At 42.0% G+C, this 19481-nt stretch overlaps 1 protein-coding gene across 1 annotated transcript in view; it reads right to left on the bottom strand.

Annotated features, from left to right (window-relative positions):
• The window catches only part of PLXNC1 (plexin C1), a 143791-nt gene that overhangs the window by 35310 nt on the left and 89000 nt on the right, over positions 1–19481 (bottom strand). The window contains 6 exon segments of the mRNA XM_011361784.2: positions 7099–7244; positions 11799–11997; positions 13187–13311; positions 13543–13581; positions 16919–17022; positions 17329–17430. Coding sequence (XP_011360086.1) covers positions 7099–7244; positions 11799–11997; positions 13187–13311; positions 13543–13581; positions 16919–17022; positions 17329–17430 — 715 coding nt within the window.

Raw genomic sequence — 19481 nt, 5'->3', positions numbered from 1 at the left:
CCTCTACTGTTGCTGGGTAGGGCTGCGTGATGAAGTTCTGGCCAATGAGATTAAGTGGGTGTCTTCTGTGGCAGCCTCTGGGAAACTTCCTTAAAAGACAGCTGGCGACCATCTTAGACCAATTATGCTTTTGTTACACCAAACTCTTTTCTGTAGCCCAGTTTGTATCCTGTGGGCTGGAATGTGGAATGAGGCTAGTGGTGAAAAAACACCTTAGACCATGATGTGGCCTGAGGATAACAAGAGATAAGGAGCCCAGGTCTGCGAGGATGTTCAGAGCAGAGGCGCCCAACAGTGCTGGACCGCCTACCCAGAATTTCATGGGGGAGAGAAATAAGCTTCTCTGTTGCTTAAGCCACAAGTATCTTGGGTCTCTGTTTCTTGCAGCAGAATCACATTCTGACGGTTTCAGGAACATGCCTCTTACCACGAAGGGGTTATTACACGGGAGAGGCTATGTGGAAGATGCATGGCCCAGAACCCAGAGATAGACCAGACTGGAAGGGCCTCGTCTTTTAGTAGCATGTCACGAGCCAGCCCCTTGAGGTAGGTAGTTGCTTAGGTTTATCATGGTGGTCTCCTGTTCACATCTGTCCAGTGGGATACTGTCTGCCTACATACATATAGGGGTTGTGGGTAATATTTTTAATACTAACGTAAGCTTTTAATGACAATGGATTCAGCTAACCATCATCAATAAATAACCAGCCAAAAAGAATGGTGAGGGGATACTTTCTGCTTAGTAGACCTTAGAGAAAAATGGCTCGGACAAGAAAAATTATTATAAATAATTAATAAGCACCTACTCTGTGCAGAGCATTACAACTAGACATCTTACATATATTATTTTCTGACCTCATAACAAATGTACAAGAATGTTTATGATCACCTCTTTATAGATGAGGAAATACATTCAGAAAGGTTGAATGACTTGCCCAAGGTCCCGCAGCCAGTTAGTAAAGTGGCTGAGTCCAGATTCATATCCAAGATGGTCAGACTTCAGACCCCACCTCTTATGCTCGAAGCCACACAGCACCTGGACATACAACCACATTCCTGGCTCACTGGCGGCTTTATCCAGAGTCCCTACACACAACTTGGTTTCAGATATTGAGGTAGGAAAAATAAGACTGCAGGGGCATGGGAGGAGAAATCAAAAGCAAAGGAAGAGGCATTTTTTCACTTTCCCCACACTTTGGGGGCAGGGTGGCGGGGGCGCAGGAAAATCCAGCTATCTTATTTACTCCTCAACCATATTCTTGGCTAATAAGGGCAGGGATATTGCTGCATCCTTTCTGCAATACCTTATAATACCCAGAAAGTAATTTTAAAATAATCTGTTACAAACCAGCGATTTTATCATAAAGGGTCTTAGGCCAAATACTGCTTTCGTTATACCAAACCTATAAAATATATTTCTAATTTCGTTTCGGAGCCAATTAAAGGTCAAGAGGAAAGTCTGGTTTTTATACCAAACTGAATTAAAGAGGAGGTAGGGGAGGTGGGGCAGGGCGGGGGGCAGGGAAGGAGAGATGCTTCTAGAAGTTCAGTAGAAGCAGCATGAGCCCAGAGTTAGAAGTGCAAGTCCCAGAAAAGCTTCTGATCTGAAGCTTTTTCTCAAGCTGGAGTCAGCAGCCCTAGGACATCCTACCAGACACCCCTTCTAATGCTGCTTTTGTCTGCCAACCTCCACTCTCTACGTTCTTTTTCCTGTCCCACTAAAGACAAAGAGCCCCAAGCTTCCTAGATCAAGGTACTTTGCCTGCCAACAGAATGAGGAAGGCCTTTTCTACTTTGAAGAAAAACAATATTAATGGCGAGATTTCCTCAAATTTAAGTTTCTCTCACAAATTTTTCTGTATTTGCTCACATTTGCTCATGCTAGAATCAAGTGAGAACCTGTCTGATTTAGCCCCAAATGATTAATTTCAGTCTTTTAAGTTTAACAAGTATTTCATAAGTTTTTTGTTTTTCAGTAAAGCTCCCCATGAGTTTCAGATTTACGGATCTGAAGTGGCGAGGTATTTCCATACCCCCAGAAGGAGAAGAAAGAGGCCAAGGCTTTCAGGGTTAGTGGGAGGGCAGATTCTAGTTCTTTTTCTCTATAATATCAAACTCTAGATTAGGGCTAGCAAACTTTCTGTCAAAGGTTAGATAGAAAATATTTAAGATTTTTGCGGTATATCTAATCTCTGTTACAACTACTCAACTTTGCAGTTGTAGAAGGAAAACAGCCATAGACAACAGTAAATGAATGGGCATGGCTGTGTTCCAATAAAACTTTATTTATAACAACATGCAGCAGGGCCACATTTGGCCCACAGGCTGTCATTTGCTGACACCTGCTCTTGGTAACAGTAACTTCAAATGGAGTGCTGACTTTGACAATGCCACAAAAGATGAATCTAAAAAATGCCTTCTATCTCCACCATGATTTGCTATAAACGTTACCATTCTGAGGAGTACATGTATAAATAAGGTCCTTAACAATTAAATAATAGTCACATTTGAGCCATAAAGAAGAAAATTAAATACTTTTGTATTTAGGTAACTAAATTATTTTCTCATAATGGGTGTAAGAAGAAAGGGTATGAAGAGGGAAGTCATTTAAAGCACTCATTTAATGTTAATTTTTCATTTGCCACTGCTTACCATCAAGTAGGGAATGACTTACCTAAAACAATTATTTATATATATATATATATATATATATATATATATATATATATATATATATATATATATATATATATATAAAATGTTTTCACTTCTTTGATCGGGAAGCTCAGAACAGTAAATATGAAGCTAGTGATGGTTTCAGTATTATTGCAAGTCATAATGGAAATGATTTGCACTATGGTAGAGAGAAAAAGGGGGGGAAAACTCAAGAATTGTTAATTAACTTCACTGTTTCTCCACAAATGCTAGGAGTATTAAAAACAAGATTGCTGAAGTGCAAACATCAGGATTTAATGAACAATGGGATGTAATTGAAGTAACAGAGAATGACTTAATTGGGACAGTGGGTTGTTTAATTTGGGGGATAATGGATCTTCTGAAAGGACAAACTAAATGGAACAGAAGGAGCTAGGGAGTGGTGGGGAGAGCCACAGTATTAATGGAAGTATGTAGATGAGAAGCTCTTGTTAGAGATAGCCAGGGCTCTGCTATACATGAAATATTTTATTGAACATGATTGTCCTCAAAATGGTACTTAGTAGGGGAAAAAAGACAGACTGGTGTGGGCTGGCATCGACCTTCGATATATCATAGTAGAGGCATTAAGATTTCTACAGGCATGTATCTGTGCTTTTTCAAGAATTTCTAATAAGCTTAAAGACCTTCCCATAGATACAAGAATGAGGGCAATAATATGTTTGTCAGAACACTGTTGCCCAGGATGTCAAGATGCTATCTCTCAGATACAGCCGATTGGCAGTCTCATTTCCTGGGTTTAAGAGTTCAAAAAACCATTTCTCGCTTAGCTTTGATTACAAGTCAACCTTCTCTTGCTAATTCAGCGCACTTGCTGCGAGTTATTGGGTTTGCTCATCTCCTCCTGAAAGTAAATGTCCCTTCTCCCATGTGGTACATTTTCCTGGAGCTGAAATCCTCAAGTCTTCGCTCGCTCCTCCGAAGTTTCAGGCGAGCTGCTCTGAAATTACTCTCTTGACACAGCACAAGCTCAGGGCCTATAGTTCTCCAACAACAAAATCGAACATGCCTGAAATCTTGCAAAGGAGGGAAAATCGCAGAGCAATAGTGTTTATTCCTCTTCTGTCAAATCTGAATCCCTGGACAGTAGAGGGTGACTTGAGTCCTGCGTGTGTACAAACCCTCCCCAGATGCTAGCATTCGGGAGGAAATAATGTCAGGGCCGCCTCATTGAACGTTAGCCTGCAATGCCGTGATAGAAAAGGATGGTTTCTCACGGTACTAGAGTGTGACTCTGTGAGGCTTTGCTTAAATTTGAGGAAAGGCGGGCATTTTCTTCCCAGGATGCAGCAAAGAATCACTTCCCAAAGCGCATTTGTTAGTATAATGATTTCTTGTATAAGAAATTGGCAGGATGTCTTTATGTTCTAGAAAACACCCCACACCTCAGGGAGAACACATCCTAAACTTAGAGGTGTGAAACCTAATTTTTAGGTTGTTATATGAGGTGCTGTGTTTCTGAGCATTTATCCAAACAGGGTTTGGGAGCCTCTTTTTAAGCATGTCCCTGCCTTGGCACCAGGCTGTCATTTCAAGTTGTCAGGTGGCTGCTCTTGATTTTTCTGACTTATCTTTCCTTGAAAGAATTTACACACACACATACACACACACTTGAGTTTGTTCACCACACCTAGGTTTTCAATTACTTAAACCACCTCAGGCAAATTTAAGAAATCAAGACTGCAAACCAGTGGGTGTGCCTGCCTGGGAGGCGGGAATTAAAATGGGGGCAGGGAAGAGGGGGAGGAGGCAGAAGGGAGGTAGGTATGGCGGTTAAGGCTGGGGGAACTTGCCTAAAGAGAAACGAAGAACTTTAAATTTTTTATATTGACCTTCTGCTAACAAGTCACCCAAGCATAGACCGGATCATGTGTCTTCTCTGGAGCTTCGAGTACAATCATCCACCATGAAAGAGAGGTTGGGACAGGTCCAATAAAAGGCACTAAAAGTCATTGTCAAACACAAGGCCCCTAGAAACACGTGGCCCGCCCCTTTTCCAGTTTCACCTCTAGATATCTGATGGCAAATCTATATTCAAAAAGGAAGATTTATGTGGATATCTACAAGTCATCATTTTCTATTAGTCTTTTTACCAGGGGCTATCGAGGAAAAAAAAAAGAATCTAAGAATTGATATGAATTTCTTCAACCTCGAAAAACATTTTGATGATGAGTTGAATGTTAACAAGTCAGAAACACACGGTCTTAAATTGACTGTGAAATAAATAATGTTTCAAAATGAAAGGAAGAAGAAGTATTCAGAGATTAAAAAAAAAAAAAAGTCCACAGAAAAGGACTCAAACCTCAAAAGTTGCTTCAGGCATTTGACTTTTTCCCCACTCCCAATCCCATCTCCTTCTTTCCTCTCTTTCCTGTCGGGATTTCTGTTTTCATGAAAGTAAATTACTGAAGGATTTCCCGACCTATATTCACTTGCAAATATTTCTCTTTGGGAACCTGTGGGGCTTCTAAAATGTTTCAAAGTAAAAGCGCTGGAAATCTTCAGGTTAGAACCAAGGCCCTGGGTTTGAAAGCAAACTCAGGATCAGTGAAAGAAGAGACAATAGGCTCAGAGGCAAAGCTCATCTTTTGTTCTCCAAGATACTAGCGGGGTTCTCTATGCAAGACGCACATTAGAATTACCTGGAGTGTTTAAAAAAAAAAAAAAATCTATCCATGCCTGGGCTCCATCCCTAAAAACATTAATTTAGCCAGTCCCTAGCGAGGGCCCAGGCGTTGGTCTAACTGGATATGCATTTCTAACAAGTGCTTGAAGAGATGTGATTAAATTTAATAAAGCTTTCCATAACATTCATGTGCCAGGCAATGTTCTAAGTGCTTTACAGAATATTGATTCTTCTGATCCTCGCACTGCCGCATGGGACAGGCAGGCACCATGATCATCATCTCCATTTTACAGATGAGGAGACAGAGGCGCAGAGAGGTTTTGAAACTTGCCCAGTGACACACAGCTTAGCTGGTGACAGAGGCAGGATTTAAACCTGCCTGGCTCTAGAGTCAGTGCTCTTAACCACTGTACCAATAGTTCTCCAGGGGTGGTCCTGGACCAGTAGTGTCTGCAGGGAGCTCTTTCGAAATGCAAATGCTCAGGTCACACCCCAGAGCCACTGACTTAGAAACTCTGGAGTGTTGCCTTGCAGTAGGTGCTTAATAGGCTCTCTAGGTGATCTGATGCTCACCAGTGTTTGAGAACCACTGTACCCTACTGCCTCTCCACAGAGAGTATATAGACAGAAAATAGAACTCTTGGCTTTCTGCTCAGCTTCTGGCCTCCTGGATGGCAGCTGAGCATGGTGCCATCTTTAGTGGAGGGTGAGCGACATCTGCCAGAAACCGAGAACTCGAAATAGCCGATCTGTGGACTATTCTCCCACCGGAGAACATAACCATAGTGCGGTCTACAGCAACGTGGTGCCTTCTCTGATTAGGGAATGAATTCTTCCCGGATGACATGGCAGCACTCACCATCCAGAGCAAAGCCACAGAGACTCAGTTCCCTTACTGAGCAATACCAAAACCTCACTGTAATTTTTATCTCCTTCTCCACTGATGAGATTGTGAAGAAGCCCAGAGTCTCCATAAAGCTAAAGATCAAACCAAAACACAGCAATCTCTTTCCCAAGTCTCTATTCTAGTAACAGAAAGGCACAGAAAATTCCTAAGTAATTTTGGAGATACTTGCCACCCATGCTTGATTCTCTAAAATCCCTTCAGGAAGGGAAGAGGGTGGCTGGGGTGGGGGAGGGTGAAAAAGAAGTTCCCAAATGGGTGAAACCCTCCAACAGCCAGGCAATCTTCTTCCTGTAATGATTTACAGCATTCCTCTAAAAATATCGATGAGATCACAGAACATTAAGTGCATGACACCAAACATTTGTAAGTAATGCATGAAAATAAAGTAAGGGCGTCATGTTGCATGGAGAACACAGTGGAATTTGTCTTGTGTTATCGTTCTAAAATAAGACGGCCTCAATTTGGTTGAAATATATCTTCGCACATTGTCTTCCAGAGCAGAGAGCCGTTTGAGAAATTCTGATTGCAATTATAAGTGCTGAATAGGGAGTACTTTGCATTTCCTTTGACGATGCTGAAAGCTATAAGCAATCCTGATATTAAAATCTTTGGAAATTGATGAGCACCCCAGGCATCATTACAATACTTTCTCCCCCAATCCGAGTAATTAAAATCTATTATGTGAACACGTGTTAATATTTTATCAACTACTGTTTTTAATTAACTAAACATCTGATGCCTCCCACAAGTAGAATGATACGGTTTCATTTTAAATGACTCCCGCCCTCCCACTCCCCGACCCGACCATCTAACTCCCAGACAGGACTATTTACTTCAGCACGAACATCCCAGAGTAGTGAATTCAGGAACATGCCACAGCAGCCTATTTTCATTGAGTGTGGTCAGGGGTTTGCAAGTGATTACATCCAGGGGAAGCTTGTTTATTTTCTGTTTCAAAGTAGTCACCGGCAGATAGAGCGGTTATCCAACGGTCTTCTTGGAAAAGACGCAGAAGCGACAGTTAGCTTTCTGTGGCATCCCCTGTAGTTCCCAAAAAAGTTAAAGTTTCCACTTATGGCAGGACTACCGGAGAGAGAAGGCAAACAAACAACAAGAAACTCCCAGGGAAATACATGTTGGTCCAGTTAGGACTGAGAGAAAGCGCAGCAAAATGCATCCTCTCCCCAGTGTACATACATATGTATATGCATGTTCTTTCTCTCTCTCTCTCTTTCTCTCTCTCTCTCTCTCTCTCTCTCTCTCTCACACACACACACACACACACACACACACACACACACACACACACACACATACACACACTCATAGTCAGCAGCAACATGAAGTGCAACAGTAGTTGATCATTCTTGTATGTTGAAGCCTCTACACGGTAGACTAATGTTCATCTGTCGGCTAACACCTAAGAACAGTGAGTAGATGCCAAGGTTTAGCCTTTGTTTTCATTCCTATATTTAATTGCCTTTTTTTTTTTTTTTTTTTTTTTAGAAAAACTGAAAATGAATGGCATTTTAAAAAATACACGACAATTAGCCTTGGTAACGAGAATAAACATAAGAATATTTTAGACATTTGCCAAGGAGGATGGTTTTTGGTAGTCACAGCTTTTCATGAAGGAAGTAGCCTTCGGTTTCACAACTTGCGGCCTCCGCCTTCTGTCCCTGTGCCGGCCAGCCCCATGCCAGTCCCAGGCACGGCGTGTGCAGCTCCACCTGGGCACCTTTGCTGGAGCGGGGCCACACATGGGAGCTGCCTCCTTTCCCTGGACCAGAACCAATCCTACAGCTTGCTCTAAGGCTTTGCCAAACATTCGGTCCTTCCCGATGGCTTCTTTCTCCACACTTCTGCAGCATGCACGTTTTCCTGGGGCTGCCACCCCTTCTGGTGTTGAAATTTGTAGCCACTTTGTTCTCACGTGGACACTCAGCAGCCCAAGTGGGAGGCTTATGTGTTCTGCTCTGTGGCCCTGGGTCAACTATAGTGCATTTGCTAAATAATAAACCGTCTATGATCAACAAACATAAAACTGAATATGTGGGAGAGGAAGAGCCGGCACCAGAACCAGGAAGTCAAATTGCCTTAGCGATAATGAAAAGCCAGCCACGTGACAGCTTGAAGCACCAGCTTACAAAGTTGAGCTTTACAGCCAAAGCATCTGGCTTTGAAAGGATTCCTCTGGACTCTTACCTGCTTTCCCTTAAACATGTAAACTGAGACGTCTTTCAAATCTCATGGGTCCTCCCACTCCACCCTGTCTCATCCTTTATACTTACTCCAAGAACACATGCGCTCCCAAGTCCCAAAGCTTCCTCTTTCCCCCTTCTGCTCCCCATACTTCACTGGGCTCCCTTTACCATTTCTCTCTCCCCTGCTGAGACATCCTGGAGTCCCTTCCTTATGTAGGACAGAGGTGGAATGTTAAAAAATTTCCCAGGTGGAGAGAGGGTTAGAACTAGTACACAACATTTAAATTCCTTTTAGAAACTTCCTTTATTTAGTGGTTTACAACCACGCTGCTTTCTTCTTTCCCTTCACCCTCTTGGGTAATACCCTGACCGCAAACCTAGAACTCTGCTTCTCCTTTCCCCCAGCACACATCAGAGACCGCGTGAGTGCCCTTGTGAGGGGTGAGGTGCATCTTTTCAAACCGGGCGCACACAGTGGCCCAGGCAGCCGGCCTGTGGCAGTGCCCACCTCGCCAAACTGCCGCCACCTTTCCCCATGCCCCCGCCATGAGAGCAAGTAAGCTCAGTGCCTTCAGTGTCAATTTCGTTCGTGAGACCTGACTCTGGCCCCGGCTGAGCCAGAGGCTTTCAGGCCTGTGATCTTGTTCCATCCTTAGATCCTCTCCTAAGCCTGTAAGAAGGTGTCTACCTCATTCGAGAGGCAGTAACCCTGGCACTGTCACATGCTAGCTATGGGATCTGGGGAAAGCCACATCTACTGTGTGCCCCAATTCCCCCCCACGCAAAATGGTCGTGAAGGTACTTACCTCATCAGATTAAATGAGAAAAGGTAAGCAAAGCTCTTGGCGTGATGTCTGGCATATTCAATAAATGGCAGTCAATATTATTATTACTTTATCCCAGAGACTGGGAGGTGTGCAGGAGGAAGTTACCTGGAGGTCACAGAGCTAGTGGCGCCCAGTCAAATGTTTGTGGGGTAGAGCAGGAGGACTAGGGTCGTCAGAGTCCCATACCCTCTTGGGCGCCTGGTGGGGAAAGTTAGGTCCCCCACAGCAGATGGAATTATTCCACTGAAAACGAAAGTATCACCCACTGGCTCAAAGCCACTTCCTCCCCGTGAGCATGCCACCCCCTCACCACCAAGTGCTCAAGACACTCTTCAATTCGCACTGTGAAATCTCGATTCAGAATCCTCTCCTCAAAGAGCCCTTTGGGCTTGGAGTCCAGACCTTCAGAACGCCTCATCTCTTTGATGCCAAGGAGCAGCAAGAGCGAGGCACCCACCAAACCTGAGGGCTCGGAGTAAGAATCACAAAGTCCAAGAAAAAAGAGCTGGAAAGGAATCTAACACCAATGACCACGCCCCTCATTTGCTGGGTAGAAAACAGATGCCCAGATGGCAAATGCCATAATCAGAGACACACAGCGAGCTGGGGCCAAAAATGAATTTAGAGCCCAAACCTGCAGCTTCTAACCAAGACTCCTAGGCCAGTACTCATTCTTCTACCTCAGGATTCTCAAATGTAGGTTGAGTGAAATTACCTAGAAGAGCCTGGAAAACATGGAGAGTGGGGCCTCGCTCCCAGAGCCTCTGGTTCAGAGACACCGTAGTGGGGCAGCCGGCTGCCTTACAGGACTAAGCCTGGGGAACTGGGCGAGGCTCCTGCTGCCTCTGTTTAGAAGCAGAGTTGTGACTGAACCTAGGATGGTGGGAAGCAAAAATACTCACCCCAGAAATAACCACTCAACACCTCCCCAAAGCGTATGATGATTTATACCAAGTAAACAGAAAAGAAGGCAGATTTCATTAATCTTAATAAACGGGTATTGCCTTGGGAGAGGAAGGGGTTGGTAAAAAAAAAAAAAAAATGTTGTGCATCTACTTGTAAGATTGCATTAAACATTAAACTAAGCACAGTCTATTTAAAGTGCTGCTTTTGGATCTAAGCTTAAGTAGCGCTGTTAAAACCTGTGGCATAGCAGTATATCTTATTCAAAGTTTAATTAGATTTCAGAACTAGCTACAAATACGCAATTACCCAGTTTTGCTGGAATCTGGATGGCTGGTGAAATTAAAGAAGGATAAGAACCTTCTGTACCAGGGGCCTCAGAGGGCTCAATGGAGATTGGGTTTAACAGAACACTCTAACACTTCTTTTCCTATTAATATTTCATAATAATAATGGTCAGCATTTATGGGGTGCTAACTCAGTGCTAAGCAACTGCATACATTTTCTCATCTGTGCTTCGGAACAGATCTAAAATATTCTTCCAATTCTACAGGTTATAAAACCAAGGCTCAGACAAGAAACAAGCCCTGGGCCTCTAGTCAGCGGTGGTCTAGATTCAGACCAAGCAATGGGCTTTGGAGCTCACTCTCTAAATCAGGGGTCACCAACCCCCAGGCCGTGGACCAGTACCAGTCCGTGGCCTGTTAGGAACCGGGCCACATAGCAGGAGGTGAGCGGCAGGCTAGCGAGCGAGCAAGCGAAGCTTCATCTGTATTTGCAGCAGCTCCCCAGTGCTAGCATCACCTCTCAGCTCCACCTCAGATCATCAGGTATTAGATTCTCATAGGAGCACCGGTCCCTGGTGCCAAAAAGGTTGGGGACTGCTACTCTAAACCACTGGAATCTGCACAAAGTTTGCACTCAAAAAGATATTAAGATTCAATTAGATTACAGCCACATTCTTACAGTAACGCCAACAAAGTAAACTCAAGGGGCCCTAGGCTCTTTGGGAACGTGCTTTAATGTGGAAATGACTGGTTAGAATTGAGTGTAATTAGCTTACAGCATATTGGTAGGTAAATGGGTGTTCCCCAGATGCTTCAGAGGCCCTGAGAACAATGTGTTCTTTTCAGTATTTGAAACATTCCCTCTACTCAGTACATTTTCTTAAATGGGCTGACTGGGCTCTGATTGTTAATGGATGATGTGAAGGTGGACTCAAAAGTCAATAGGTATAAAACTTCAGTTATGCAAGATAAATAAGTTCTAGAAACCAATTATATGACATTGTGCCTATAGATAACGACACTGTTTTGTACACCTAAAGAAGGATAGGGCTCATGTTCATTGTTTTTACCACAATAAAATTTTTAAAAAGAAAAGACTTGTACCTGAAGAAATTCTAAATGAATCACATTTGCATAGGTCAGTTACAACGAAAACGATTTTTGTTTCCCTCTCCTGTGCGCTCCTGGTAAGGTCCAGGACTATAAGAGAGTGAATGCTGACACCACGGAGTGCTCAGGACTTATCTTGGCAAAGACATCAGCATCTGCTAAAAATAACCGCCTATTATCTTACCCCTGACACTGCCTAGAGAGGGATGCCACACTTACCCGCAGAAAACCAGAAAGGCAGACTGACATCCAGTTTGTGAGGAGTTTTTCAACCACAGACTCGGTGCGTCTTAGCATGAGTTTAGGCTGCATGTTACTGGACTGTTCCATCAAGTCCCTGGTCAGCACTTCCAGGATGCTCGTCAGATAGACTAGCTTGGTTTGCAGTGCAATGGTTAAGAAGGAGGCAAACAGACACCTGTTTAAAAATAAAGCGTTGGTCATAATAGCCAAGACATAGAAATAACCTAAGTGTCCATCCACAGATGAATGAAGAAAATGTGGTGTATATATTTTTCCATATGTAAAACAGAAAACTCTTCAGCCATAAATGAGAACGAAATCTTGCCATTTGTGACCATATGGATGGAACTTGAGGGCATTATGCTAAGTGAAGTAAGTCAGGCAGAGAAAAACAAATAAGTATGATCTCACAGAAAAAGATCAGATTATTTGTGGTTACCAGAGGCAGGGGAAGGGACAAGGTAGGATATTGGACCAAGGGGTCACAAGGTACAAACTTCCAGTTATAATAGGTCCTGGGGATGTGATGTGCAGCATGGTGACTGTAGTTAATGCTGCTGTGTGGTACATTTGAAAACTGCTGGGAGAGTAAATCCTAAAAGTTCTCATCGCAAGGAAAAAGAGCATTTTTTGAGTGTCTATATGAAATGATGGATGTTCATTACACATTGAGGTAATCATTTTGCAATATATTTAAGTTAAATCGTCATGTGTACACCTTAAATGTATACAGCACTGTATGTCAATTACATCTCAGTAAAACTGAAAGGAAAAAAAGACGTACAGATGACAAAGAAGCACATGAAGAAAAACCCCTGAAACAGAGCCTCAGTTAATGAGGTTAGCTGTCAGCTGTGACTTGGTCTGGCCATGACGGTAGTCGCTGGGAGCTCGAGGGCCAGTGGGGCTCCTACGGGCACTTTTTTTAATATCTAGGTTTCATCCACTTTTATTCTCCACCCGTAAAAACCACACACCCGTATTAACTTCAGGATATTTTATGTGTTTTAAGCACTTAAACTTTAAACTAGAGTGGTAACAAGAAGTGAATGTCTTTCCCAAACTTTCAGAGCGTTTTTTAAAATTAAAAATAGCACTTCTGCTTTTTTGATTCAGGACTCATACTTCTTCTTGATGTTGGGGTTTTTCAGTATTATTGATGGGGAGGGGAGTTGTACGTGTGAGTCTTTAAAACAGAATTTGTGTTGGGACGGTGTGGTCTGAAATGGAGATATCATGGCTGCATGACCAACCACCCAACCAGCCTGTCATCAAGCTCTCAAGTTTAGGTTGTAGTTTGGAAATGAAAGAAGGGGCTCGGTTTTTATTTTCTCTACTTAATGACTAAACAAATCAACCAATACCTGTCCTTCACTGAAAAGTTCTTCTGCTTTTCGAGGGTGTGGATGACTGTAACGAGGAAACTTTTATTACAAATTAGGGCATCCAAAGCTGTGAGACTCTCATTCTTGTCATTGGCATCTCTGTTCTGGAAAAAAAAAAAAATGTCTGTAATATAATATACAACCAAAATAACTTAAAGGTAGAAAGTAGATCCACAATGGGTTTTCCAAGACAATGAATTATTTAATATTGAATTCGTGATCCCAAAAAACCCACGATAAAAATTCAAAGTAATAATGGAGATGATGATGATGACAATGATAACACTATGAAAGTCAAGCACTCGTGGGCTAAAAATGAAAACTTATAGACTTACATGCATATCTTCAGTGAAGATGTGTGTGAAGCCACCTGACTGAGAGGAAGGAGACACTTTTATTATTCATCACATCCAAAGGAAATGAATAGTGTTTTTTTTTTTGTTTTTGTTATAATACCCAAGTCCATTTTAATAAAGCAGAGACACTATTTGCTAATCTGAAGAGCCCCTGGGCTTATGCTCACTGCACATCCTCTACTACATAATAAATAATTATTCAGCTCTCAAGAAATACCGGTGAATTCTGAAAGCCTCTAAGAAGAATAATTATCTGTGCATCGGTCTCATTTTTGGTAGATGAAGGCATCTCACCCTTTAAAAGAACTGACTCACAGTTAAAGAATTGGTGGTTAAAGAAGATTATGCTAATGGTCAGACCACCCCTCATGCTCAATACTGTCTAAGCATAAATACTATATTGTGTTGGTCAGTTTTTGCAAGTCGTAGCTTACTTGTATCTACTGTCTCAATACGCAACCGGTGGTTAAAAGCTAGGATCTGGACCAAACTACTTGGGTTCCATAACATACTGGTCACATCACTTTTGACAAGTTATTTAACCTCTCTGTGCTTGACTTTCCTCATCTGCAAAATGAGGATGATAATAATTCCCACCTCGTGGGCTTGGTGTGAAAATAAAATGAATGAGTGCAGAGTAAATTCTCAGTGTTAGCTATTATTTTTGTTTTTATCACTAATTTATGGCAAACTCCACCACAATGCTGTTGTCCTGCTGGTTTCTAAAAATATCTTTATGTGCTATGCTACGTAGCTCCTGTATATAAACTTTTAAATTTGAGTTTTCTTTTTTAATGTTTCACAAATCTTATTGGAATTAAATGATTACATTTTAAAAGTGAGCTGAGTGATACTAAGTGAGTCGACAGAATGAAAAATAAACTCAAAACATTCATGTTTTTTCTTTCCTTTTCGGGGGGTGGTGATAATTGAAACTTTAGGCTATTTCTATACCTTATTAAAGTAAATTTCTTCTGCAGCAAATTTTTGCTTTGTAGTTTTTCATTTGTTAGCCTAAGCAAGAAAACCTCAACTATTTTGGTCAAACTCTCCCCTAGTAATAAGCAAAAATATCAGACCTTGGATTTGCATTTTCTATTTCTTAATATTTTTCTGCTGAACCAACTTTAAGTAGATAGGCATTTTAAACAGACTGATTCTTGACCTTAAAAAGGGAAATGCTCCCTTGACTTCTCTCAGGCTCTTCCTTCCTTCACTCAAATTTCCCTCTTCTAGGAGGTTAGATGCTTGGCTTACCCTTATTTCTTCTCCTATTTTCAGCAAAACAAAGCAGTCACTAAAACGAAAAGCAAGCTTTAAAAACCAAAACCAACAGGCAAGGCAAAGAACCAGGAACTGGTGATACCTTAGCCTCTGCAAACTCAACGGTTTCCTCTGGGTTTTCCCTCTGGGTTATCTGGTAGGTGTTAGCCACCCAAAATCTCCCTCTACCACCCAACCTCCAGGCCTAGAGACAGCGGCTCCCGACCTCTCAGTAGAGGACCTAATTAACAGGAGGACTCATCTGCAGCCTAGCATGCACTTCAACTGGCACTGTCCTAATAGAATGTGTTCCCCTGTTCTCTGTATCTTTTCTTAATTATTATAAATTCAATAGGGTTCTGATCAATTTATGCTTGTTTTTCCCGGGTCTCCTCCTTCAATGATTCCTTCTGATTTCAGTTTTTATGGCTTTCCCAGTTACCTTCAAGATTATACATAAGCCTGAGTTAAATCGGTTTGGCTTCTTGCAACTCTTTTCTCCTAAGATAATACAGCGTTGTTCCTGGGTTGTTTTCTTTTTTTTTTTTAAACACTCTGCAACAGTGTTCCTTTGCATTCATCACTCTGTCTTGCATTTGATTACTGAATTTAGAAGATTGGAAAATTTCTTTTTCAGGCCACAGATTACTCTCTTCAGTACTCAAGGGCAATCATTAACTGTAAAAGCCCACACAGTACTCATGTCGATGGTAGAAATCTCTGGTTTTTTTTTATTGCTGTTAAATTCTTAATGGGGATCTCAGATAGCTGGGAAATGGGACTCGTGATGCAACTTTGCTGAGACTCTGCGCCGTCATCCCAATTCAGGGAATTGAACTCCCCTTCCTACACAGTGTTCTGCCATAGAAAAAGATGAGGTAGCAAATAGCAAGTCTTGGTGCCTGAAACTCTTGGAGGGGAAGTTAAAAAAAAAAAAAAAAAAACTTAACGAGTGCAAAAAAGCTCGTTTTATTTATAGCCTTGATTACCAACACTACAGCTTGGTCAAAAAAAAAAAAATTTGGAGGATATTTTACGGTGGTATCCCAATCTCCAGACACGACATCACATATTACAGTGTCCACTTCCACAATTAGAGAGAAACTAGAAATTGCTTATTGCATGTGTCTGAGTTTCTGAACTCTAGGCTTCCGGCCAAATGTAGCTGAGAAGCTTCTGGTAGGGTGATACAAGCTCTCTTTTCAGCCTGAAGAGATTTTGGGCTTTGCTGAGAAGTCTAGGTGTAAACATGATAATTGGTGTCAATATATTCCAGAGGCTGGACCTCTCTGTGGTCACCGGTTCTGGGCAAAAAGGGCATTATGGCGGAGCTGGACGTGGCAGTGATGACAGGAGAATGAGTGTACCTCGCCAAAGACTTGGGAGGGTAAATGAAGAAGGCTGAGTGAGTGGGTGAGAAAATGAAGGTGTTAGAACATAAGTGAGAACGAAAACCCAAAGGGTTAAATAGACTACTCCTTGGAGACCTAGAACAAGTCCATCACTTCGTGCAGCTATTTCCACTAAATGATGATGATACAAATCGATTAGCTAAAGAATGACTACTGAAGAGAACCATTAAAACTCTACATTGCTAAAAATGACTGTCAGCAACTCAAGTTCTATACACGTCTACCTTCTTCCCTCTCGGCCGGTAGCACTTTTCATTTCCAATTGAGAAGTAACAGTGAATAATCTAGGAGCTGCAACGTAAGTCATGCAGATAAATACTACAAATTGACCAGCCCACAATTTATTGATTTTTAAATAAACTAGTTTGCTTCCCAGCTACAAATTCAGTTCTAAACTGGTAGTGAAATAAAGTAAAAATCATCACTCTGAACTTCTGTCCCTCCTGGGTTTTTGTTACTGGACAAAGAGTAATTGCCAGTGACCCATCACTGCTTTATACCCTCATCAATCCAATTAATAATTATCTTCCTCCCTTCCCCGCTCAAACTTAAGCCATTATTTTGTACCAAGCATATTATCTACAGCTGCCTTGGAAGCAAACGCTGTTTTAACAATAGCAACAGGCACCTTCATTATTATTCAAGACTCAACCTTAGGAATATGATCAATGCTCTTTTACCTCAGGGAAGAAAGTTCTCAGAGCAAAATGTTTGTAGTCAAGGAAGGGAACAGTTCCAAAACTATCAACCACATCCAATTTATCCATCTGCAGCTCAGCAAAGCCTGCAAAACAGAATCCCAAGAGCAATATTTTAACTCAACAAACAATGGATAAGATCTTCTGCTGTTTTGTCTAACATGGAGTATGACCTTGGTTTTCATTAAAGAAGAAACAATAGATAATTACTTGGTTGGCTGCAGAGAAGAGCTAAAATAAAACACAAAGTCAGGCCCAGACCCTGCTGTTCAGTTGTCTTCTATTATACAATCACTTCTCATTACTGTGGCCATCTCCATTTAGGAGTAAAAAAAAGAAAAAGACAATAAAAAAAGCCTTGTTTTTTCTGCAAATAAAATTTTGGAGCCTACCGTCACGTATCTCTTTCCTGAGCTCACTCTCCAGGAGCTCCAGCTGTTGGCTCTGTTTGCGACTTAGCTCCTTCGATTTGTGCCTGGTCACCCCCACGGCCACTGAGGAGACAGAGATCCAGCATCAGATTGACATGTTAACTTAAAAAAACAAAAAGAAAACAAAACAAAACAAAATTAACCTTTATGGTTATTTTAGAGAGAGACAAAGAGAGAATAGCATATAAGATGTGGAATTTGTAAAAAGAAAGATTCTCTGGGAGGGGTCACTCTGAGGATGAAGATGCTAAGATACAACAGAAAAAGAAAAACAAAAACAAAGCCCACTCATCTTAAAAGTGAAAACAAAATCAAATAACCTTCACTTATAACCAAAGATCCCAGTCAGCTGAAAAGTAATGAAACAAGCTAAATTTCCCTACAGCCACAGTCTACTTATATTGTTCCACTCTTTTTTAATGTTTCTAAACATCCTTGGAGAAATAAAGTTGAGCCGCAAATTCAGAAAGAAACCACAGATCTACAGTCGGCTGCATGAGCCAAATTTGCAGAGATCAAATGGGGTGACACAACAAGTCATCTACAGTGAAACTCCATATCTGGATATTGCTTCTTTCTCCACTTCATCTTGTACAGGCAGTAAACCGAACAGGTTCGATGCTGGGGTGGACGTCCCTGCTCTGCCATTTACTAGCTGTGTGAACTCAGGTAAATTCCTTAGCTCTCTCTGCCTGGCTGCCTTATCTGTCAGAGTGCCTCCCTCACTGTGATACTGAGATGATTACAGGAAGTAATTCACAGAAAGCATTTAGAACATACATACATACAAACATACTTACATACACACACACACACATATACACACACACACACACACATATAGTTATAAGACCACTCAACAATCGCATTAGTTTATTCTAGAAAGTTTTTCTCCTTTTAATAGAAATTTCATGATAAAAGGACCCTGCTACCAGTAGATGTGAATGATGCTGGAGGAAGCAAAATTAAATACGGTTCTGCCCTGGACTACTTTGTAAAGTCAACAGTCTTAACCATACTATGCATTGTACATCTTCAAGAAAGGCCGATACATGCAGTGACTCCCAAATTTACTTGACCATGGAACCCCTTTTCCCAGGAGTGTTAGTTGGAACGACTGTTTCTCTAACTGCAATTTGGGCAACACTGGCTCCCTGCATGTAAAGGGAGCTAGTGGGCCACATCCACAAAGCAGTGAGTTCTTCGTGGCTGCAATCTCCACGGGGAGCCACAGTGGGAATGTTTTGTAAGTGGCAGGCCTAGGCCAGGTGTCTTAAGTGTTTACACTAATGATGTGATTGATGGGCTGAAAAGTACACTTACACCAGCTGCTGCTGACACGTGCCTCCCTGGGATCATGGGAAGAAGAGGATGAGAATTTTAAAGGATTTTGCAGATACCAACGAAGCCAAAAGCAACATGTCAAATGGAGCCCACTTCACTTTAAAGAGCATAAACAATCTCTACAAAGTGAAGGGAGAGGAAGTGGGGAGATCACAGGTTTCTAGTAAGCTGCAAAGTGGACATGAATTTAGGGTGAGACTGTTACACCTACAGCTGCTTAGATGGAGCCCAGCATTTAGAATTTACAAGTAATCTTATTCCAGCAGTCCCCAACCTTTTTGGCACCAGGGACTGGTGCTTCTATGAGAATCTAATGCCTGATGATCTGAGGTGGAGCTGAGGCGGTGATGCTAGTCCTGGGGAGCAGCTGAAAATAAAGACGAAGCTTTGCTGGCTTGCCCACCACTTACACCTCCTGCCATGTGCCCTGGTTCCTAACAGGCCACAGACTGCTACCAGTCCACAGCCCAGGGGTTGGAGACGCCTGTCTTCCTCGAAGCCGGCACCAGCCAGGACTTTATCAAAATATCGAGCCCAGTTCTGGATCCAGATGGATGGGCAAATGGGGGAAAGCATAAAAAAATACCCAAAATGATCATCGACAGGGAAAAACAGGGTCTCTGCAAAATTAGTTCATTCCATTAAGCCAGTTAATTCTACACATAAATCCTTCCCTCACTGGACTGGGACCCACTCATGACAAAGGACTAGATTTATCTTCTGTAGCTCTGGAGACTGGCACAGTTATTAGCAATGTAACAGATACTCGA

The sequence above is a fragment of the Pteropus vampyrus genome, unplaced genomic scaffold, assembly GCF_000151845.1.
Source record: "Pteropus vampyrus isolate Shadow unplaced genomic scaffold, Pvam_2.0 Scaffold70, whole genome shotgun sequence".
Lineage (NCBI taxonomy): Eukaryota > Metazoa > Chordata > Mammalia > Chiroptera > Pteropodidae > Pteropus > Pteropus vampyrus.
The sequence above is the reverse complement of the archived record's forward strand: the minus strand, read 5'-3'. Positions and strand labels throughout refer to the sequence as shown.